This window comes from Molossus molossus, unplaced genomic scaffold (assembly GCF_014108415.1).
Source record: "Molossus molossus isolate mMolMol1 unplaced genomic scaffold, mMolMol1.p scaffold_m16_p_5, whole genome shotgun sequence".
Taxonomy (NCBI): domain Eukaryota; kingdom Metazoa; phylum Chordata; class Mammalia; order Chiroptera; family Molossidae; genus Molossus; species Molossus molossus.
This window is the reverse complement of record NW_023425388.1, coordinates 44,500,334-44,525,410: the sequence shown is the minus strand read 5'-3', so window position 1 is coordinate 44,525,410 and position 25,077 is coordinate 44,500,334. Positions and strand designations below refer to the sequence as shown.

Genomic DNA, 25,077 nt, shown 5'->3' with positions numbered 1-25,077 from the left:
ATTTAAATTTCTGATTTTGTCACATACATTTTAACATTTAACATACACTTTAATCTCAGCTAGTTTTCAAGATTCTCCCATCTGATTGTTTTCCAAATGAACTTGAGGTGGACTGAGATGGTCAAAACACACTTCATTAGAAAACAGAAGGGATCTCACCATCTTCCTGCCTCCCCATCCAGGTCCACCTCTGCCTCATTTTTTATTTCTAAATAATACCTATCCTTTCTTCTGTGCAAGGCCAAATACTTGCCCTGTACTCTGGATTTCATCACTTGTCATCACCCTTTCACCTCAATTAAATTAAAACCATGCTTAAGCTTTTTTCCATACACATCAAATAGCAACAGCAACCGTCCCTTTCCGTTTAATCCCTCTTGTGAGCATCCTTTCTCTTCTCCTTTCCTTAGAGTTCTGCTGGGTATAATTGTCCTCTCTGGGTCTTAGTTTCCCATTCATTCCCCAGCCCACTGCACTCTGGTTTCCATTCCAGTATTCTGCAAAAGTGGTCCTTTCCAAGGTCACCTGATCTTACAGCCAAATCTAGCTCTCTTTCTTTCTTTTTTTTTTCCTTCTGATTTTATAAGGAGAGGAAGGGAGAGAGAGATAGAAACATGGATGAGAGAGAACATTGATTGGGTGCCTTCTGTATGCCCCCTACTGGGGATCGGGCCCACAACCTGGGCATGTGTCCTGACTGGGAATCAAACTGGTAACCTTTTGGTGCATGGGTGCATGGGTTGACGCTCAACCACTGGGCCACACCGGCTGGGCTAATCTAGCTCTTTTTCACTTGACCTCTTTGTAGCATTTGCCACTGGTAATTTGCCTCTTTAAAATACTTAAAGGTATTTCACTCACAATACCACCTAGAGGACAAAGCGCTTATAATGAAAAGCTGTACTCATGTGTTCTTCTTTTCCTCCCATCCCCTACCTTTTCTTGTCTGTTCTCCTTTCTACCTCCCATCTTGGGTTGGCTCTAGTTTTACTTTGACACTGTGAAGGTTGATCACATTTTTGTTTATTCTATAATCACATTAAGTTTTCCTTGCTCTATTTGCAGGTTGATTTCAATTGTTGAACATCCACATTCAGCTTTTGCATTAATATCAGTAGGGAAATAACTGTTCATTATGAAGCTGTTTCCTTCTCTGTGTTTCCAATGTAATGATTCTGTTAAACAAAAACTTTCACAGTCAAAAGCTTTTCTGAAAGAACAGGTTTATTGAGCCACCTTCTAGCTAGAAAAAGGACCAGGTCCTAGGGCTATGCAGCCTGTACAACTAGCAGCAGGGCTATATGACAATATGATCACCATCCGGGATTGAAGGGGCTGTTTTACAGTGACTGTGGGGAAGAAAGATGTAAGTTGTCCTGAAAAAGTTTACATTACCTATAGATAAAGTGGGTAGGAGAAAGTGAAGTGGGGCTAGTTCTGGGATAGGTGATTGACCATAAGGAAGTGTTTGCTCTTTTCGGATTGGTGCTAGGCAACAGTCTCAAGATCACATGTAAGCAAGAAGGGGTGGCACCTAGTGGTTGGTGATGCCTGGCTGTTCTCTTCAAATAATTGTGAGAATAGCCATCAAGATGTTAATTCAAAGTTTCAACACACACTCAGGAATGTAAGTAGTGTTGTGTAGGTTTTGGCCTGCAGCTATTGACCGATTAACCTCTCCTCTCTTCTTTCCACCCTCTGACTTGCAGTAATTTAAATTTGGACATCTCAGAATATTTTTCTTGTCAATTCCATGCTGCTAAAAAGAAATGTTCAAGTGGATAACCCTTTCGTGAATGGCACCAATTGCTCAAGAAGTGAGACAGAGTGGTTACTCCACAGACTGAGTAGTCAAATCTTTTTTTTTTTTTTTTATCCTCACCCGAGGACATTTTTCCATTTTTTGTTCAGGTAGAGTGGGAGGGAGAGAGAGGAACAGAGAGAGAGAGAGAAACATCGATGTGAAAGGAACACATCGAGTGGCTGCCACCCGCACAACCGACCAGGGCCCGGGACAAACTGCAACCGAGGTACGCGCCCTTAGCGGGAACCGAACCCGGGTCTCTCAGGACCGCAGGCCGACGCTCTAACCGCTGAGCCAAACCGGCCAGGGCAAATCTTAATGCCTTTTAAAAAAACCATTTACTAGATTTATAATCTTTCTTTTTATTGCTTATGATCCATTTTATTTGTCTTCATGAAACCCACTGATTTATTTGGACTAGTTTCACATTTGCATTATGATTGAATTGTGTAGCTTTTTCTATTTCCCAGAGTTTTTCATTGACTTTCTTCTTTTTCTTACACCAGTGTATCATTACCATATCCTCATTTATCCCTACAAACTGTCAGTCACCCTGTCTGTTGTCTGGAATCTCTTTCTTATGATTAGTCCTTCCACCTGTTCCATTTTCAACTGGCTGCCCCCGAGTGTGCTGCACAGCTTTCAGTTTGGGACTTGTCTTCATTGCCGTCTCACTTGGGCTACTATTTTCTAAATATACATTTTTTTGTTTTGTTTTTTAAATCTTGCTTTTCTAGAGTACATCTTTACATTACTTGAAGGAAGAAAGACTAAATATAAATGTGTATTACAACATATTTAAAAAAAATAGAGTGAAGGCCCTGGCCGGTTTGGCTCAGCGGTTGGAGCGTCGGCCTGCGGTCCTGAGAGACCCGGGTTCGGTTCCCGCTAAGGGCACGTACCTCGGTTGCAGTTTGTCCCCGGCCCTGGTTGGGTCGTGTGGGTGGCAACCACTCAACATGTCCCTTTCACATCGATGTTTCTCTCTCTCCCTCCCTCCCACACTCTATCTGAACAAAAAATAGAAAAAATGTCCTCGGGTGAGGAAAAAAAAAAAAATAGAGTGAAGGCATAATGGGAAATAAATTTTTCTGAGCCCATGTATATCTGAGAATGTTTGATTGTGCCTCTATATTTATCAGATTTGTGGGTGATGTACTTTAATTTTGGGCTGTCATATTTTCTGGAAGTTTTTAGTCTCTCCTTTTTATACTTGTTACCTGAAATTTCACAGTGATGGATGTGTCTAGGTGTGTCTCTCATTTGTCCTGGTCAGAACTAGTAGATCCTTTTAGTTTGCATACTCCTATTTCTCTTGAACTCTGGGGAATTTTCTCTGATATTATTCTTCTATAATATTCTTCTCTATATTTTCTTTTTTTTCTGGTAATTCTATTAGGCCTATCTTGGACTAGCTGGGTGGATTCTTTATATTGCTTATCTCTTCTCTCTTTTATCACTCCTTTAATTCTTTCTTTAATTTTCTGAGAGACATTCTAGAATTCTAACCTGATATTAATTAAAACATTTTTTTACAATCATAGCTTAATTTTGAAGGATCTCTTGATTTCTTAATTTTATTTTTGTTACAGATGTTTCTCTTTTTTTTACCCCATTGACACCCTCTTCCCCATCCCCCCAAACCTGTCCCTGGCTTTGTGTTTTCTTATTGTTACCTTTTCTAGCATCTGTTTTATAGGCTATTAGTTAAGAACATGGAATTATGGACTTTGGGGTTAGATTGTATGTAGTCTTACTACTTAACTAGATGTATATAATATTGGAAGTATTTCTTAGCTTCTCTTTGTCTCATGAAAAGATGATGATAATGAGTTAGTATGTATAAGACATTTAGAATAGTTCTGGCACCTGAGATAATTCTTTTTTTTAAATTTATCCTCACCCGAGGACATTTTTTTTTTTCCATTTTTTGCACAGATAGAGTGGGAGGGAGAGAGAGGAAGAGAGAGAGAGAGAGAGAGAGAGAGAGAGAGAGAGAGAAACAACCATGTGAAAGGGACACATCGAGTGGCTGCCACCCGCATGACCAACCAGGGCCGGGAACAAACTGCAACCGAGGTACATGCCCTTAGCGGGAACCGAACCCGGGTCTCTCCGGACCGCAGGCCGATGCTCTAACCGCTGAGCCAAACCGGCAAGGGCCCTGAGATAATTCTTAATACTGTTGTATTGTCCTGGGTAGCAGTGGAACATAATGGCATGTTCTGTTTACTTGTGGCTTTGGGCAAGTTTTGTTTTATTGACTTTTTAGCTTGAATAACTTTTTTTTTTTTTTTGGTACATGCTCCTAGCGGCAACTGAACCCGGGACTTTCTGGTTCGCAGACCAACGCTCCAACCGCTGAACCAAACCAGCCAGGGCTAGCTTGAATAACTTTTAATTTATAAACTAGTTCCAAAAATAGTACAAAATATTCTTGCAGACACCTCATCCAGATTCTCTAAATGTTTGTATTTTACATAACTACAGTGCAGTTATCAAAATCAGGAAATTAACACTGATAACAATATTATGTAATTTACAGACCATTTACATTTCACCAGTTGTCTACTGATGTCCTTTTTCCGGTTCTAGGATCCAATGCAAGATGAAATTGTGCATGTAGTTGTTATGTCTCCTTTAATCAGGACAGGTTTAGTTTTCTTTGCTTTTTATGCTTATGTAATTTTTGAAGAGCTGCTTTGTAGACCATCACAATTTGGGTTTTCTTATTAAATTAAGGTTATGGTTTTTTTTTATTTGTTTTTTGTTTTTGGCGAGAATACCACAGAAGTGATATTTATTATGTCCTTCCCAATGCATCCTATCGGGAGGGACATATGTGAATATTTTGCATCATTGGTGCTGTTGACTTTGATCACTGGGTAAGGGTTCTTCTTTGTAAGGCTACCCTTTTTTGTCTTGTGCTTAATAAATATCATATGGGGAGATACTTTGAGACTATGTGGATATTTTATTTCTCATCATATTTTTATTCATTGATTTTAGCATTCATTGACTGATGCTATTCTAGCTTTCCTTCCTTTCTTAATGTTTAACTATGTTCTTTGATAGTGAGAAACCTGGATTTATCCACAAAATATTCTCACCCACCCTTACTCCCACCTTCCGCCCTCCCTCCCTTAATCCACATCAATATCTCTGTGAAGAACAAACCTAACCAGATACCTGGTATGCCTTTTCAATATTTACTTTTAGGCAGTTTTAGACAATTTTGGACAATTACAGTTTCAAATATTAGTTCTGCTTGATCATTTTGTTTTACTTCTTTAGGAACTCCAGTTTTACATAACTTACTTCTTTATTGTCTTTTATTTCCATTGCTTCCTCTCTGACCCTTTGCATTTTTCTTTATATCATTTTTATTTTCTTGATTGCTTTTTTTGTCTTTCTTCTCTGCCTCTTACACATTTTCATTTGTGTCTTTTCTCCTTTGGCACTTGTATTTACTCCTTATTTTTGACATGATTGTTTTGTTACCCCCCTGAGTTTAATTACCCTTCTTTTTACTTCTGTGTTTTGCCCATTTTTCTTTGTATATTTTGAATATCCAAAATGATATTTAATATACCCAAATTCTTGTTTGATTATATTTATATCAATTTCGAGTATTTTCTTAATGGTTTTCTTCTATTTCATGTTGGTTTTTTTTTGGGGGGGATGTGAGTGTTTAATTTGCTGAGATGTGTTGATTTTTTTGGTAGTACATTTAAAAAAAATCCTCACCCACCCAGGATATGTTTATATGTTTACTGATTCCAGAGAGAGGAAGGAAGGGGGGGTGGTTATTGATGTGAGAGAGAACATCAATTGGTTGCCTCTTGTACATGCCCTAACCAGGACTGAACCCACAACCTGACTGGGAATTGAACTCATGACCTTTCTGTGCATGGGATGATGCTCCAACCAACTGAGCCACACCACCTAGGGATTTTTGATAGTTATTTTGTATAGACTTGATTAGTTTTCACCTGTTCATTTTGTGGATTTTTGGTGGCTTATAAGACCCTTAATTTATTGGAAACCTCTCTGTCACTGTAGCAAAGTCCAGTTCTTTAATACATTTAAATTTAGGGGTGTTCAGGGGAGGCTTTGTATGTCCTCTGATTTGTTTTGTTCTTTTTGTCTTGCAGAATGCTAGCTTTTCTTGTTTTATTTCTTTGCCCCCTTTACCTCCCAGTTGCTGAAGGGTGCCACTCCCTTCCTTTTGCCCTTTTCTCTTCCAAAACCCACTTTGACGAGGTCACTCAGATCATGTGTACATCAAAGCTCCTTTACAGCTGTCAGTGACTGGATCATGCTGTAGTATTTACAAACTTAGGGGCCTTACTTTTTCTGGTGGTAGTTACACACCAGTGTTAGGTGTTCTGCCAGCTGCCTCTTCCGTCTTGTAGTGTTTGTCAGACTCTTCCTGCTGACTGGAGGCTTACGCAGGAGCACGAGTGATTGATTACTCATTGGCATTTGATGTTATTTCTTTCTTCCCTACAGTTGTCTTGAAGTCTGGACATTCTGTTGTGTCTGCTTAATGTGGAGGGCATGATTTGTGTGTAGTTTTATTTTTCTTATCATTCTTTATTGTTTGTATGGCATATGTGGGGAGATGCAAGTCTAGGGAGCTGCTACCCACCTATCTGGAAGCTCTTGGGCAAGTTTTTAACTCTTTCAGCTCAGTTTCCTCATATGTAAAATGGGAATAATAATTATACCCAATAAATAGAGATTTCATGAAGGTTAAATGAGATAGTACTTATGAATTGTTTAGAACACTATCAGTCACATTTGTGCTCAACAGTTTGTAGCTGCCAATATTGTCATTATGTTATCAATGAAGTAGTGGCTTGAATAGTACTGTGGATACTGCTTTGAAAAGAAAATACCTGATACTACCTAAAGTTGACCCCTCCCTTAGTAGTGTACACCTCATCATCTTCTGCCTTTTCATAGACTGTGCTCTTTTAGCCATACTTTAGCTTCTGCATCATCTATTCTGTTTTTATTTCCCCTGACTTCCTCTTGTTGTCATGCAAAGTAGGCTAAATAAAACCCATCTTTTTTTTTTTTTTTAATCCTCGTCCGAGGACTTTTTTGCATTTGTCTTCAGATAGAGCAGGAGGGAGGAAGAGAGACAGAGAAACATCGACATGAGAGAGACACATCAACTGATTGCCATCCACACAATCCCAACCGGGGCCAGGGACAAACTGCAACCGAGGTACATACCCTTAGCAGGAACTGAACCTGGGACTCTCTGGTCAGTGGGCTGACACTCTAACCGTTGAACAAAACTGCCCAGGGCAATAAAACCCATCTTTAAAAAATCTTTCACTGATCAGTTTCCTTTCTAACTCTATCCTCCATTTCTCTGCTCCCTGACATAGTAGAGCTCTTCTAAAAAGCTGCCTATACTGGTTATCTTAATTTCACATCTCCATTTTCTTCTTAAGCCACTCATATACCCATCATCCCCCACTACTCCACTGAAACGGTTCTTACCAAGACTATTCTTGACCTCTGTCTTATCAAATACAAGCATTTCACTTCTGTGTCTTGACCCCACAGTAGCATTTCACCTGATGAACCACTCCCAATTTTGTTATTGTTTTAAATTATTATGAAGTCCTTCAAACATAAAAAAAATACTAAAACAATGTAATACACACACATATTTGCCATCTAGTTTAAAGAGTGACAATGATTTGAAGTGCCCCCCCCCCCCATATCTATTCCCTATAGTATCCCTTCCTGTGCTCCCAGATGTAGCCACTACACTGAATTGGTATTTCTTATTGGTTCCCATATTTGTTTTGTACTTTGGCTACATATGTGTTTTCCTATATAATATGTAGTTTTTTTCATCTTTTTAATTTTTATATGAAAAAGATTATTCTTAAATATCTTCTGCGACTTAATTTTTTAAATCAACATTTTGTTCGAGTTATTGCCATGTGTGACCCTAGAGTGTTTATTTTCACTGAGTATATAGTATTCCCTTGTCTGAATAGACTACAAATGATCCATTATGTTGTAAATCGACACTTAAGTTGTTTCCATTTTTCAGTTGTTACAAAAGTCCTAGGAACACTCTTATAAAAATCCCCTTAGATGTGTGTTTCTGTTTGATAATACCTAGAAGTAGAATTCCTGGGTTATAATACATTTAACTAGACTCTTCTTTTGAATCACCTTGTTCTAGGCTTCCATGATACTACCCTTGTTTGATTTTCATCTTACTTCATAGGCCAAGCAGTCTTCTCTCATTTTCTAAATCCTCATATTTTAGTATCCTGGGTATTTGCCTTTGGCTCTCTTTTCTCTATTCCCAGCTTCTGGCTTTGATTTACTCTAATTCATCTCCCATTCTGATCCCAGGAAAATCTTTATCAAATGCAATCCAGTCATGTCACTACTTTGCTTAAAGTTCCTCAGAGGTCCCCTGCTGCCACCAAAGTCCAAGTTCTGTATCCTGGACAAAACCATTAAGGATTAGCCCCCTGTGTATCTCAAATCCTACCTCTTCTTTGAGAGACCCTGAAGACCATCTCTCCAGCAGGCTGGGCCTCTGCTGAGACCATTTTCTTTGTTCACAATTTTCTTTCCCCTCACTCCTTAACTGGCTGGTAAACTTTTGCTCATTTTAAAAGATGACTTACATGTCCCCTTTTCAGGGAATTCATACCTGACACCTTCAGGTGGAAGTAAGAAATTCCTTTTCTGTGTTCTCCTAGTAGTTTTTGTTTAATCTCCATTATACTTCTTGATTTATTTGTCCAGCAAATATTTACTTATTGCCTGCTATATGCTAGAAACTATTCTAGACATTGGGTCTAGAACCATAAACAAGACAGACAGGGTTCTTATTTTCCAAGAAATCTACACTCCAGAGGGTAAACAAACATTATTTTAGACAGATAATGGGGTAATGTGATGAAGTGTGTGTGTGTGTGTGTGTGTGTGTGTATGTGTGTGGAGGGAAGTAGGTAGGGATGGGCATGACACTTCAGACTGAGGAAAATGCAGATAATGGGGTAATGTGATGAAGTGTGTGTGTGTGTGTGTGTGTGTGTGTGTGTGTGTGTGTGTGGAGGGAAGTAGGTAGGGATGGGCATGACACTTCAGACTGAGGAAAATGCGGTCTAGGTTGAGACCTGGAAGATGAGAAGGAACCAGCCATGCAGTGATCTGAAAGAAGACCATTGTGGGTAGAAGGAACAGCAAGTACCAAGGCCCTGGAGCTAGAATGAATTTGTTATGTTTAAGGATCAGAAAGAAGGCCAGTGAGGCAGGAGCATAATGGGCTGGGGGAAGGGGTACTGTGTAAAATAAAATATGAGGAGTGAACAGGGCCAGATCATGTAGGGCCTTATGGGTAAGATCTGTTGATTTTAAGTGTAGCTGGAAACCACTGGAAGATTTTACAGGAGAGAGTGACATGATCTGATCTATGTCTAGAGTTACCACTCTGGCAGAAGGGAGGAGAATTGTAGGAGGAAAGAGTGAGAGCAGAGAGCAGGTAGGAGTTGTTGCTGTAAGTGGAAAATGTTGGTAGCTTGGATTACTGTGGTATTTGTAGTGTCCATGGAAAGAAGTGGAATGACTTAGGATATATTTTTAAGGTAGGCTAATAGGACTGGCTGATGGATTAGGTGTATTGATTTTAAGGAGGGATGGAATCAAGAAAAGGACCCTTTGGCTTTTCTTGAGTAACTGGATGTCATTTACTGAAATTTGGATGACTAGTGGTGGTGACGGTGATGAGAAAGTTCTGTGTGGTAGGAATCAAAAGTTCCTTTTTAGATATTTTAAGTTGGACATGCCTCTTAGGACTGCCAAGTGTGAATGGTAAGAAGTCATTTGGATAGGTGACTCTGAAGGTTAGGGATTGTCTTAGTTTGTTGGGGCTGCTGTAGCAAATGACCAGAGACTGGGTGGCTTAAACAGTGAACATTTATTTCTCACAGTTCTGAAGGTTGGAAGTCTGAGATCAGGGCGCAGCATGTTGCGTTCTGATGAAGACCCTCTTCCAGATAGCAGACTGCTGACTTGTACTCTCACATGGCAGGTAGATGGTGAGGGGTACTTCTGGCCTCTTTATAAAGGGGCACTCAGTAGGCTCTACCCTGAAGACCCAATCACCTCCTAAAGGCCTCTCCTCTCAATGCCATCACATTGGGATTAGATTTCAATATATTTGGCGGGACACAAACATTGAGTTCATAACAGAGATGGAGATAGATCATTTTGGGAGTCAGCCACTTATTGATAATATTTTAAAGCTATGAAACCGGGTGAAATAACTGACAGTTTGTAGATGGAGAGAGAAGAGAGCTGAGGATAGGGCTTTAGACACTGCAGCATTTAGAGAATGAGAGGTAGGGGTGTAACAGGGAGTCTTAGAAGAAATAGAAGGAGAGAGTGTCAATTGTGTCATGCTGCTTAGAGTTAGAATATGATGAACGCACCGGTATGACCACTGGGTTTGACTCCCTGAAGGCCACTGTAACCATAGTGAGGGTTCCTTTAGGGCATTTTAGGGGTCAGAAGGTTGAACTTAGCTCATTCCTTTTATTAACTGCATCTGTATCTGTCACCTCTAGAGTGTGCGCTTGTCCTATTTCTTTCTAGGGCTTAGCATATAGTAGATAGTGAATTCATGCCTACAAGTTTGATTTGTGTAATACACTTGTTAACCCTCATTTAGAATGCTTTTAGATCACTGACCCTTCTCCCCAATTTGTATCCGTTCAAGGAGTATAGTCATGTGAATAATAACTTGAAGGAAACATAGTGGGAGAAGCAAATCCATTTTCATAGAGGTTCACAGTGCATCCTGTAGCATCATGCTGTGGTAAAACAGGGTGTTGCTTGGGACTCTGGAAGGCCTGCCTCAGGCTCTGGCTGCACGGCTGGGTCCTGCTGGAACTGCTGGCGGCAAGTCCTCCGGGCTCTCTGGATCGCAGTTCTTCAGCTGTCATATGTGGACAACATTAAAAATTTCTTCTTACAGGATTTTTGTGAGCAGCAAATGAGCTAATACACAAAGTAAAAAAATACTCTGTAAGAGCTATTTTTGTAAAAATAATTGAATTGTCCATTTTGTTACAGACTCATAAAGTAGATTAGATCACAGTATCATGAAATTCATATTTAGGCAGTGGCGTATGAAAGGCAACAAGTTTGGGGAGGAGATGGATCGCTGGAAAATGTAATACTTTTCTAGAAATATATAGGAAATTAATGTCTTTTGGCTTTGTTTTCTTATCTGCCCTAGATAAATTTAATCATCCTATTAGAACCAAAGAATAGACTCTTACTTTAAGATCAAATAATCAAATGTAGCTAGTGGTCTGTTTACCCCAGTGTTGCATATATCTGAAAGAATAAAATGTAGGTAGTGTTGCTTGTGATTTTTTTCTTTCTTTTTCTTTTCTTTCTTTTTTTTTTTCAGTGAAGATATTAACTCAAGGTGACAAATTCTCCCTAGGGTGATTACCCATTTCATTTTACTTCTAGGGTAAAAATCATGGTAAGAAACTCAGAAATTACTATGCAGCAAATAGCTGTCCTCCTCCTGCCAGAATGAGTAATGCGGTAGAACCTGTGGCTACTCCAGCTGTTCCAGTCCCTCCACAGGTGAGACATGTGTCAGGGTGGAAGCTGTTCTGTGAACAGATGGTCATGGGTGAAAGTTGTTATCCATGTGCCCATCAAGGTACAGTTGGGCAAATGTTCCTGAAAGGTCCCACTTGGTGCTTTTAACTCTTTGAACTCTACGGCTGGATTTAATGCATGCCAAAATCCACGAACGTTGGCTTTGGCTGTGATGCATGAAATGATGAAGCAAATATTGTTTCATGAGTCTTTCTCTATGTATTTCTCAAAATTCTGGCTTAAATGACCCTCAATGTCTAAGCTAAGCTAGAATAAAAACCAGCTAACCTTGAATAGAATAGGAGATTTTTAAACATTTATATCTTTATTGCAGTTAATCCCATTTATGTTATATTTTGCTTTCCATTAAGATCAGTTTCCTGAGATTGCCACCCCCGCCCACCTTTTCTTTTTAAAACTTCTTTGCAGAGAACTTGTATAAACTCTTTCTGGTTGAAAGTAGAGTTCCGTTCATTCTTTGAAACATAGAGTAGGTGTTTCAAGAAAGATATTCCTGTACTCAAATATCCCCTGACGTATGAAATCTACTCTTTAATCTGTCTTGAAGTATTATTTGTCCTTAGAACAATACAGTGGTCACAAATGATAACTCTGATTGAGTCTGTATTATGCCAGGTGCCCTCCAAGCCCCTTTCATGCGTTGTTTCATTCAGGGCTGGGACTAGGGTTGGGAGAGAGATGCACTCCATTTAAGGGGGAGACAAAAAAATCAGTGGTCAAGATAATGATTTAAAAATTTTAAAATTGATTTAAAAAATTCAGTGATGAACAAAATAGTCACAAACTTAAAGAAAGGATAAGTATCACTGATTTTTCTTTTGCCCCAGGCTGCAACATGGCTTGGTATGGCACAGCTACTGGTCTTTAATATTTGATATTTTGTTCCTCACTGTTTTGTTTTTTTTTTGTATTAGGTTTGATTTGTAAAAAATACTTCATTAAAATATTATTTACCTTGATTGCTGTTTTTTTTTTTTTTATGCTTTCTTAAATTTTGTGCCCATGGTAAGTGCCTGCTGTGCCTCATGCTAGTCCTGAGCCCTGACTTCATGTAATGCTTGCAATAACCTAGAGGCATTGGCCTCATTCCTCAAAGGGTAATCCATGGGCCAGCAACATTGGTCTCACCTGAAAGTGTGTTAGAAGTGCAGGTAAGCTAAGTAAGTTGTCCATGGCATTACATGTGGTGGGCCAAGGATTTCTTTTTTATCTTAGACCTCTACTTACAACTACCATGGTATAATTTTACTTTTCTGAGTGTCAGTTTTCCAGTACTTAAAGTATGGATAACAGCTATTCCTCCATACTCAAGAATTTGCGGGGGTAAATGAGGTATGTTAAACACAGAATCAGAAGACAGGAAAATTCCCAGAATGATCATCAGGCAGTGCAGTTGTCACTACGGTTTCTGGAAGGCTGCTCTAGAACTGGATGGCTGCTCACTGCTGGGGACTGCGTTCAGCCAGCTCCACCCTTGAACAAACAGCCTTAGCCTTCTTTCATAGCATAGCCCTCTGTGATGCTTGAAGACAGCTATCTGTCTCCAGAAAATCTTCTCTTTCAGGTGAAACAGTGCTATTTCTTTCAGCTGGTCCTGAGATGATATGATTTCCAGATGCCTGTATATATTTTTTTCTCCTCCAGACAGAATCTAGTTTGTCATTTTTTATTGAGTGCATACTGTTTATGTTTATTGAGTGCATACTGTCTTTCAGGCACTGTTTCCCAACCTGAATACAGTTGTTTTGGATCTGCTGGTTGTATTTTCCTAATTATGTTTTATCTGTAGCTAACTTGTAGACTCTTTGTGTAGGGGCTCACTTTTTAAATATGTGTCTGTATTAGGTAGCAAGCCCTATAAACAGTAGGTGCTCAGAAAATGCTTGTTGATGGATTCTGGGCTGACTTTACTTTTTCTAATAATGTGATTTTAGGCCTTACCTATACTGCCCTAAATCTTCCATGCTGAGTTTTTAAACTTTTTTTTTTTAAATCATTGGAGATAGTATGAGCCATTCATTATTTTGGTACATTGATGGTTGTCCTGCAAAGCCATGATTAAGTGTCTCCTAGCCTTAGAAGGAACTTTGAGGTGAAGAAGGGAATAGCTCCAGATTGTTTTTAACCTTGTTCCTTATGTCTTTGATGTCAGACGGGCTCCTTCAAGCCGGGAGGCAGAGTGATCCTGGCCACAGAGAATGATTACTGTAAGCTCTGTGATGCCTCCTTTAGTTCTCCGGCTGTGGCTCAGGCTCACTATCAAGGGAAGAATCATGCCAAGAGACTGCGGCTGGCGGAAGCTCAGAGTAACTCATTCTCGTAGGTATTGCCATTTTCTCTGAGGCCAAAGTGTTGTGTGAGGCTCACTATCTGTAGAGAGAAAGTGTTGAAATGGATCCCTGTTTAGAAGTCTCACTCTTTTAAAATTTCTTTTCTCCAGGGAATCATCAGAGGCTGGTCAACGGAGGACCCGGAAAGAAGGAAATGAATATAAAATGATGCCTAATAGGAGAAATATGTATACAGTACAGAATAATTCAGGTATCCAGTGGATTTCTACAGACCTTGGCTACCTACTGCAAATGGTTTCCTTTATTTTTATTTCTTTGAATGGTAATAGATAGCCCTGAGATTTGGGGTAAGCTGTTTTGTTTGAATCGGTCTAGTAGCTTTTCAAGCTGGTGTTTATTTCAGGTCTTATTTATTTTCTATTTAATATATTATTTATTTTTATTTTAAACTATAGTTTAAGTTTTAAGATCTTTCATTATAGTTCCTTTATATTTCTTCTGGTATTTGCCAGCTGAATATATATAAAATGCATTATAAAAATGAGCTATTTGGTTTAAAGTTGTACTGTATTAAATCCATATTTATTAGGGAAAAGAAAAAACATTATAGCAGTGATGTTTAACCAGGGTAGTGAATTAGAATTAGAGATTTCAATTAGTAAATTTGGAGTAGGACCCAGACATACATATGTTTTGAAAATGCTTCCTCTGTGATTCTGATATACACTTTCAGTTCAGAACAACCAGTTTTTAGGGATGTTTTCTGTCCCCCACCCCCACCCCCACCCCCCAGGCTCCAGTGCATACATATACCAGGTGAACAGTATGTGGTTATTCAGGTGAACAGTAAAACAAACAAAAAACAAAGAAAGGTAATTGGAAAAATGAAGCATAGAAGATAGGGACATATAGAAACAATAATGTAATATAATTAGCAAAAGCCTAAACACATATCAGTAATTACAATAAATGTAAATTTACTAAATTCTCAGTTAAAAGACAGAGGTTATAAGATTAGATTAAAAAAAGGCTGCCCGGATGGGGTGGCTCAGTGACTGAGCATTGACCCATGTACCAAGAGGTCGCCAGTTTGATTCCCAGTCAGGGCACATGCCTGGGTTGTGGGTCCAGTCCCCAGTGGGGGGCATGCAGGAGGCGGCCAGTCATGTTCTCTCTCAGCAATGTTTCTATCTCTCTATCTCCCTCTCCCTTCCCCTTTCTCTAAAGTCAATAAAGAAAAAATAAAGGCTGAAATGAAGGAAGCTGAGATAGCTGTATTAATATTAGATGAAATAAACTTTAGGTCAGACCAGAGAACAATTAGGTGAGATGTCAATAACAAAAATATTTAAAAACCTACAAAATTTTTAGTTGTTTGGAAATTTAAAAACGCTTTGAAATAACTCATGAGTCAAAGAAGAAATTATATGAAATATTAAAATTTTTTAGAACCAGCTCAGCCATTGTGGCTCAGTGGATTGAGAGGTCCCATGGACTGAGAGGTCTCAGTTCAATTCCTGGTCAAGGCACAAGCCCGGGTTTTGGGCTCAATCCCTAGTTGGGGGCGTGCAGGAAGCAGCCAATTCTCTCTCATTGATGTTTCTATCTCTGTCTCTTTCTCTCTCTCTAAAAAATCAATGTAAAGAAATTTTAGAACCAAATAGTAATAAAATATATTACATTTGTAGGGTCCTCCCCCCAAAATTTGTAGGATGCAGTAAAAGTAATATTTTGAGAAAAGCCTTAAATATTTATTATAGTAGAAAAGCATAAAATTAATAAGTTAATGGTCTAACTTAAGAAGTCAGTTTTATTTTTGACATTTTATTTTATTTTTATATTTTTTACATTTTATTTTATTTTATTTTTAATTTTATTTTTGTTACAGATGTTTCTCCTTTTTTACCCCATTGACACCCTCCTCCCCATCTCCCCCGCCCTGTCCCCAGCATTGTGTCCATGACCATTGGTTATGCATACATACATATGAGTTCTGTGGTTTATCTCTTCCCTCCCCCCTCCATCCCCTCTTCTGGGGATTGTCAGTCTATACCCTACTTCCATGTTTCTGGGTCTACCCTATTCCTCAGACTGTTATGTTCATTATATTCCATAAATAAGTGAGATCATGTGGTATTTGTCTTTTTCTGCTTGGCTTGTTTCACTTAGGATAATACTTTCCAGGTCCCTCCATGTCGTCTCAAAGGATAAGAGATCTTTCTTTCTTACATCTGCATAGTACTCCATTGTGTATATGTACCACAGCTTTTTTATCCACTCGTCTACTGATGGGTACTTGGGCTGTTTCCAGATCTTAGCTATTATAAATAGTGCTGCTATGAACATGGGGGTGCATATATTCTTTCTGATTGGTGTTTCAGGCTTCTTAGGGTATATTCCTAGAAGTGGGATCACTGGGTCAAATGGCAGTTCAATTTTTAACTTTTTGAGGTAACACCATATTGTTTTCCATTGTGGCTACACCAGTCTGCATTCCCACCAGCAGTGCACTAGAGTCCCCTTTTCTCCACACCCTCACCAGAACTTGTTTGATGATTTGTTGATGGCGGCCATTCTGACAGGTGTGAGGTGATACCTCATTGTTGTTTTAAGGAAGTCAGTTTTGTAAAAAGACAATAAAATGATCAATAATTACATCAGCATTTTTATATGTCATTCCACTCCTTCTACATATTACTTCTTTAAAATAGAAATGTGATTATATTTTGTGATATTCTTGTTTTACTTAATAGCATATTATAATCACATTTTCATGTAATTAAAATGTTTCTATTATTTTTAGTGACTGCACGGTTTTCTTAATCATAATTTTTCGAATTGTGTTTTTGGAATTCTTCTTTCCCGACATCTCCCCTGCAAAGCTTTTTATAAATACTGATGAAATAAATGTCCTTGTTAATAAATATTTATGCAAAATATCTTAATATATTCTTGGGATAATTCTTAGAAATAGAATTTTTGGATTAAAAAGTTAACATAATTATGAAACTTCATATAATGCTGGGAAATTAAATCATTTTAAAAGTTGTATTTACTTTTTAGAGATGTCGTCATTTAGAATTTGGGTTTGGCTCTACAGTAACTTTTTTTTTTTTTTTTTTTTTTAATGTTTTTATTTTTATTTTATTTTTTTTTATTTTTTATCCTCATCCGAGGACATTTTGGCATTTTTTGTACAGACAGAGTGGGAGGGAGAGAGAGGAAGAGAGAGAGAGGGAAACATCGATGTGAAAGGGACACATTGAGTGGCTGCCACCCGCACGACCAACCATGGCCGGGGACAAACTGCAACCGAAGTACGTGCCCTTAGCGGGAACCGAACCCGGGTCTCTCCGGACCGCAGGCTGACGCTCTAACCGCTGAGCCAAACCGGCCAGGGCTACAGTAACTTTTTAACAATAATCAGGGGTGGGGGACCTTTTTTCTGCCACGGCCATTTGGATATTTATATCATTCAAGCGGCATACAAAATAATCAACTTAAAAATTAGCCTGCTGTATTTGGTCAGGCTAATTTGGTGAGGCTATGTATTCGCTGGTATTGATGCTCCCCATGGGCCTGACGTTCCGTACTTCTGTATCAAACCTGTATAAAATTGTAATTTAAAAAGTCCGTTAACTTCACATTCATTTAAAGCTAGAAATCTGTGAATTTTATAATTTTAAGTTAGAAATACAGATTACAATGATGATTGATCAGACTGTTGTCATTCACTTAGTGACTATTTTGAAGTGAACACATCACTTTTATCTTTTGCTTTAGCAGGTCCGTACTTCAATCGCCGCTCTCGGCAGAGAATTCCACGTGATCTGGCCATGTGTGTCACTCCAAGTGGCCAGTTTTACTGCTCAATGTGCAACGTTGGGGCTGGCGAAGAGGTGGAATTCCGGCATCATTTAGAGAGCAAGCAGCATAAAAGCAAGGTGTCTGAACAGCGGTACAGGAATGAGATGGAGAATCTGGGCTATGTATAGTGATTGTTGTATTCAGATAGAGCAGCTCGTCCTGCCTGGTATTTGCCTTTTGTCAACATGCCCTGCTTTGTGGTCCTTTTGATATGAGTACATTCCTCTGCTTAATGTTAATACATGTAACCTGCAGTGGTACCGTGAGATGTCAAAACTGGGGAACGACAAGAATGGGCTTCTTAGGTCATGATGCTTTTCTAGGTCAATTGTGTTGAGTCACTTAGAGCATGTGACCTCGTACCCCACGAAAAATAATTTTTTATCTTGACCAAGTTCTGGTCAGTTAGTAGCCTGACCACTTAGAGCTTTAACTATTTAAAAATCTCATCCTCTTTTGCCATTTTAGTTTTATGTACTATTAAGGAAAGGATTTTATTGAGTTCTTAAGATCACAGTAAAAACAGGTAAGCAGAAATTTCAGTTTCCAAGGCTTCTTCGGAACCACCACCTCCACTCAGTGTCTTGTTGGTAGGATGTACTATTACAGACTGCATTAGAGTCTTTCCCAGGACGTCCCCCTTTATCTTGTCTTCCCATGATTGAGATGAAGGTTGTCTTGGATTCAGACACTTCCGCTGTGCTTGTGGACTTCCAAACAGTGAAACTTCACTTCCAGTTACGGATTTCGCACGTTTAAAGGCCCCTTCTTCCCTCTTCCTTTTTCCCTCTCGAGTTGAATTAACTTGTCTAGTAAGCTAATTTTCATGTCCCAGCTATGTTGTGGGATTTCCAAGCCCCACATTTGAATATCCAATGAATTTAAGATAGATATGATATTTTTTTAAAAAAAATATTTTTCAGCTGGTTTTAGAAAATGTAAAGATGTGTTTGACTTCTCAATTTAGAGTTACTTCATTGATAGTGACTTGTTACTTATATGATGGCCTCAGTCATAAGTTTAGATCTCTGGGTATTTGATTTGGCAGACTTTGTAGATAAACTGATCCTTGTATTTTACTTACATTCATCTCTGTCTTGTTAGTTGGCTGTCCTGAAAAATACCACTACCTTTCTGTTTCATAGATAGAGAGGACATTTAAAAAAGTTAATAAAATTTCAGTATCATCATTTCTAGGAGAAAAATACATCAACTTGGATTTTATTCTTTCTAATTCAGCTTTCTTGAAGTCAATAGAAATACATTATAGATTACTTGGTATCTGATGATTACAGCAGTATTATTAGTTTTGTATTTTGTTTTTAAAATAAAGCTCCATTGTATGTCTAGATTAACTAATGGTGTACTCTATGAACTTTCATTAATTGTATTTTATCTACTTACTATATTTACATGGATAAGACCGGTGCTCATCCATACTTCTTTTGAAATGCAACATGGAAGTTTATATTGAGCCGTATCTTTGCACTATGGTCAATTCACACTTGATTGCTTATATTGCTAATTAAAAAATATCAAACTCCTGTTTTTTCTTGAGAATTCTATATGCAAAGAGATGAGAGAAGGAAAATTATAATCATTATTCCTTTTCTTTAATACTTCTAAATGATTTTTGAACATTCTGGACCTATATTTAAAATTCAGATTTGTGTTTACCTCTGATACAGTAGCAGGTTACTCTTCTATTGAAGGGATGGTATTAGAAAAGTAAAATTATTTAATAATTTTTCTCTCCCCCAAACAGAAGAATAAAGTAATGTTCGGTTGAGAGTCTATCTAGACCTGTGACTCTTAGTATAATAACCCTTTGTGCAGTAATCTATAAAATACAGCTGATTAGTTTAGGGCAATTTAGAACTTGTTTTTGGTCAGTATTTATTCATTTTGCTGCTAAATATAACTTTTTAGTAGATTTTAATATTACAGTGCTGGCCACTAGGTTCTATTATTTAAAAATCCCATTTTCCCTTCTCTCTGTATGTGTATTTATATACATACACACACACACACACATAAAACTATAGGTATATTCTTTTATGTGATACCATAGAGATTTCATTGAATTCTTATTTCAGATACAGAAACAGATTGTGGATAAAAATTTACATTTTGTAAAAATGATATTCATCTACTTTCACTTTTTCCTTTGCAAATAAAATTAAAGGAAGGGTTTTCCTCTCTCTCACTACTTAACAATTTTATTATACATGCAAAGTAGTGGATTTAAGGCCTTGGTGTTTTTTCCTGGCCTTTTGTATTCAGGTCTCCAGTCTCCCAGTGCCCTTAATGGATGTTAGGAATGCATAAACACATTTTCTTTTAAAGAAAAGAGATTTATAGTGTTATTTCTTACTTGCTATATTTCTTTGCACTAAAAAAGAGCTATGTGTTTGTTTTATATGACACTTTAGCTACCATATTGCCTACGATAACTCAGTTTGCTCCTTAATTTCTAAACTCTAGGAAGTTCATAAATAACTTCCATGATCATTTATAGAGGTTATATACACATCCCCCCTAAAATTAGCCCCTACAAATCCCCATGACAGTGGGTTGTGTTCTGGGCTTGTTACCTTGCAACGTTCTGTGTTCTATAGGTGAAACAAGGGTGACAGAGGCTGTCAGAAAGGAAATGCCTAGATAAATACATCTCTGCATCGTACAGTTTCTCATACTCTCGCATTCCTTATAGGCAGTGTTTTTGCCCTGTCAAAGAAGGTTGTTACTACTGCAGTCAGTGACCTGTGATCTCTGTTGATTTCATGTGTGAAGTCCAGTCCTACTCTGTAATGTGCTTTAGAATCTGCACCCTGTGCTCCCCAGGAATGATGTTTGTGTCTTTTACATGCTGTCTACAAGGATGGACCGAGGCCTAAACAACGGAAAATCTGTAGTCAGTTAAATTAAGTAGATTTCAGTAATCATCTGCAAGAACTCATGGCATCAAGTCTCTTTGCTCTGTGAATATCTTTGTGTAAATTGTCATTCAAAATCAATGTTAGAAGATGATAGAAACTCTTCTAAGATATTGAGGACAAGAAGTTGTAAAGGGAAAATTCCATGTCCCAATTAAAAAAATTGGATTGTATATGCCTTTGAAGTGTTTTTTTCAAAAAGTGAAGCTACAAAACCGAATGTGCCATGTATTGCTTTTGACTCCACATTGAACAGAAAATACTTTGTTGATCTTGTCTTTGTATATCATGTACTGCAACTTGTAAATATGTGCATGTTGTTTATTACATTTGTCTGCCTGTCTCTTATTGCACTGAATTCCATAGTGAATACTTTTTGTATACCATCCATTTTGAAAATGTTCTTCCTTACTATTTCCCCTTCTAATGGGCTGGTACACTTGGAAAACCATTTAGGTTTTTGAAACCCTGAGACTGAGTGAAGAAACGTGGCTGAGGTCATCCTTATGTCCCTCTGACCTGAACAGTTAAAAGGAAGCATGAGATCTTCCACTTTATTTTGCAGAGCTGTTCTATGCCACTGGTGCACCTGCCATGGCTACCTAACTAAGCTACACTTGGAACGAATGTTTATATATATATATCTTCCTCTGTAGAGATGTTAAGGATTAGCTGTGGGATTTATGATTCCTTCACTCCTGAATTGGTTGGAATGAGGAGCAATGCCAGTTTGAGGGCTGCCCAGTGACCTATGTAAAATGAGTTTGCTTATGTCAGGGGAGACATGTCATCCTGCATAGCATCCTCTCCAGAGTGGCCTAGGAACGGTGGATGTGGAACCTAATCTGTTTGGTTTCCTCAGTGTCAGAACTTGGGCTGGAAGTACTCTGTGAAGAACTTGGTGAGGCATGTAAGGATGATAGAGTTACTTTAGAAATAGAGAGCTGTCTTGTCAGTACAGGCAAAAGTTTAATGCAGGCTGTTGAAGAGATGTTTAAAAATATTCTTCCTTAGCACTTTTTTTTTTTTTTTTTTTTTAACCAGCCAAATTGCTGTTCAGGAGTTTCATACATAGTAGTGCTTTGTTGTTGCTTTTATTATTATTTTTGGTGGTGGATCCCTACTGTTGTGAGTTATCAATCTAACTGGATGGACAAATAGGTGTGTAAATAGCTTCCCATACAACATTTCTTCTGATAGCTTTCTTGACGTTTTCTTCCCATTATGAATGGGAGGGTCATTTGTAAACTCCCTTTCTGGGTAGCTACCAAAAAAATAAAAAAGATACTGGCTTATGGTCCCATGTGACCCTGTCTTTATTAAGCCCAGATATGAGTGCCTTTAGCAAGTTTTAGCATTTCACAGAGAGAAGAGATGACAGAATTATTGCCATTAATCACAGTTCATTCAATACAGAAGCTTGGAATAGCAAAGGTCTGTGTGAATTCTGTGTACTACATATTTTTTTTTCCTTAATGCAGTCTCAATTTGATAATGAGTTAAACTGTTATTAGTATTGATCAGGAACCGTATATCCTGAAAATGAATTCAGTTGTCATAGGCTGGCAACAGTCATAGATTATTTTTCACTTTTATCTGTCTTACATTTATATTTAGTGGATGGTGGTGTGGTGGATTGGGAAGCTTGACACTGATGTTTGTAAAACTTCAGTGTTCTTTTTCAAACTTGTGTCTTCTATAGAGAGGAGAGAATTATGTATTGCAGATGAAGTGTGGGAAGATATTGTCATGTACAATAAATAGTAATTGTATTACTTTGTCTCTACATTAAAAGAAGCATCTTCATAAATCAGATCTGAGGCCTTTTAAAGCAAAAATTTCCCTGCTTTAAATTTTAAAAATTTAAAATTGCTGAGTACTTTGAGTCTGTAAAACACACTGCTAAATTAATTTTATTGTAGAAATTTAACATTTTATTATGAAAATGTTCAAACACATATCATAGTTGAAAAAATTTTACAATATACCCACCACTAGATTCTACAATCACTTTTATATACTTGTATTACCACCTCTGTCCATCTCCCTGTTCATCCATCATTCCACAGTTTATTTTAAATACACATTTCAATGTAAATTTCAGATACTACATTTCCCCTAAACACTTCAGAATAGGTGTCATTAACTAGAGTTTAATATTTGTTTAAATATCAATATCTTTTAAAAACAGCATCTCAATCATAAATTTAGATTTTACGTTCCTTGAACTCATGATGTTGATAGCCTGAGCCAATGAACATACACTTCTTTGGACTGTGGCCTTCAGTTTCTGATTTTGTATGTGCTTAGAGTGAGGGAAGACAACTTTCAAACTGAAGTTTTCTCCTGTTGGTCATTTTAAATGCTTCATTGTCATATGTCTTAAAGTTTCATGATAAGACTTTCTCCCTTATCCTTGTTGTTTGCTGAACTATGCAGCTTCTTTAAAGAATTGTGAGTTACTGATTGGGGTTTATTAAATCAGCTTATACCTCATTTCAAGCTGCTGCTGCTTTTCTCGTGGTACCACACTTCCTTCAGCACTTGCACCTGTTCTACCAGAAGTAGAGCGTCAAACCCACAGACGATTAGCTGTTTTAAAAAACTCTAGAACCGCAGATTAAGTAGTTTGGAAAGTTAAAACCATTACTTATCTAAAATCTTTGAGTTCCCTGAGAATGGTAATTGCCCATGCTTTCTTTAGCCATAATTAGCAGGACTGGAAATGATTGTATTGTCCAATGAGTTGTTGAAATTGTGAGCCTCAGTAACCACCTTTAGCTTTAGTACTGTTTGGAAAAAAATTTTTTTGACGTATGCCTTTATTATACCAATTTTTTTGTGGACAAAGAATCTCAGTGACTTGCTCCCTCCAGGGCATGAAGGGTAGTGGCTGTGTTGGGATGGAAACTCCAGCGCTCTCGATTCACATTCTTGTCCTAGTTTGATAAGGTTCATGGCTTCTAAAATAACACTTCCTTTGGGGCCCTTAAAATAAAAATATGTATTTTTATTAATTAGACTTTCATTTTTAGGCATATCATGACTTTTTGAACTTAATGAATTTTTTATGGGCTTGGTTCCTTATTAGGCCAATGGAATAGCTAAAAAATATCACTTTGTTGTTGAATACTAACCAATGCAGGTTTTATCCGATTTATTTTTGCATTTCAATGACTTTCATGATTCACTCATAACTCTTTCTATGTAAGTGCTTAAGTGACCCCCTCACTAGTGAAAATAAATGTTCTGTATCACTGATTATATGTATATTCTCTACATGATCTATTTTTTTAAGGAAAAGTAACCCCATGTGTCAGAATGAACAATATTATCTTAGGGCAAAGAACATGTAAAGTTTATTTCTACTCTGCAAATCTGGCATTAAGGGAACAAAACTCTTAAGAGTGGCTGGTCATTGTTTGCCTTCTTTTGGTACTTGAGCACCTTTCTGTGGTTTTGTGAATTCGTGTGTCATTTTATAAGGATTTCATGTTGATTCTGTGTTAGTTGATGTTCACTTGTGGTATCCTTGGCTGCCCACAATGATTTAATTTGGGTATGGTGTGTCTGCTTTGAAATGCCTTACTAAAGTATGTCAGACTGCTCTAAAGCATTTCATGTATCTGCTAAGACAATACATCGCCTCTCTTGGATGTCTGCTCTAGATCCAAAAGCAAAAATGACTTTGCTTTCACTGTTAAGGTTGCATTTTAGTGCAGTTGTTGTTTTAAATTAGAGAATAAAATCATGGAAAACCAAGGGAGATGTTAGAACCCTTCATTTAATGGCATGGCAAGCTTTTAAAACAGTTTTGCTATTTCACTAAAAATGTGTCTGGTAAAGGATATAGCTAAAAAAAAAAAAAAAAATGCCAGCCAAAACTGTGAAATTGGGATTGTTTCCTAAAATTATTTCTAAATGTCCTACAGGGGCTTAACATCTGTGTATGCTGTTGGGGCTAAGTGCCAGTCACCGCAGTGGAAATCTTTTCTGTGCTGGGGCGACAGAACGGACAAAAGTGTTGTGGGATTAAAACCAATCAACTGTGAATTGTGAAATTGCTCTTTTGGTTTTATTTCTTCTGCATATTGAATATAGAAATCAAAAAGTTATTTAAAATTTACACTGCTGATGTTGATGGCTTGTTTTGGCTGTGTATCCTCACCATGTACTGATTTCTGATAAAGGCTTGACGTTATTGTAACAGGCATTTTGTGTTCAATTTAATAAAACAGTTTCTGAGTCTTGTCTGCAGATTGTTGGGTTGTGAGTTGGAGACCGAGGAGAAAGGCACACTGTCAGCACGGAGGTGGTGTTTTCAATGCTGATGTGTGGTGGCCGTGGGTTCACCATTCATCAGTCTGCACATAATCTGCTGTGGACTTGACCCCAGGCAGAGTCTTGTCAGCTCCTGGGCTTGCAGAATTGACCTAGCAGCCCACACTACCTTACCCCCTCCCCATGTCACAGGAGGTGGCCTGAC

The 25,077-nt window shown here is 37.9% G+C and overlaps 1 protein-coding gene across 3 annotated transcripts in view; it reads left to right on the top strand.

The window, feature by feature from the left end:
- The window catches only part of ZMAT3 (zinc finger matrin-type 3), a 35,593-nt gene extending 10,762 nt beyond the window's left edge, over positions 1–24,831 (top strand). Inside the window, exons 3-7 of one of the 3 annotated variants that reach the window (XM_036243374.1) lie at positions 11,339–11,458; positions 13,650–13,816; positions 13,938–14,038; positions 17,572–17,732; positions 24,524–24,831. In XM_036243374.1, the coding sequence (XP_036099267.1) occupies positions 11,339–11,458; positions 13,650–13,816; positions 13,938–14,038; positions 17,572–17,732; positions 24,524–24,556 (582 nt within the window). In that variant the 3' untranslated portion in view covers positions 24,557–24,831. Of the gene's footprint in view, positions 1–11,338; positions 11,459–13,649; positions 13,817–13,937; positions 14,039–17,571; positions 19,772–24,523 lie in introns of those variants that run through there. The other 2 variants (XM_036243373.1, XM_036243372.1) reach the window with 2 other exon arrangements.
- Positions 24,832–25,077: the final 246 nt, after the last annotated feature.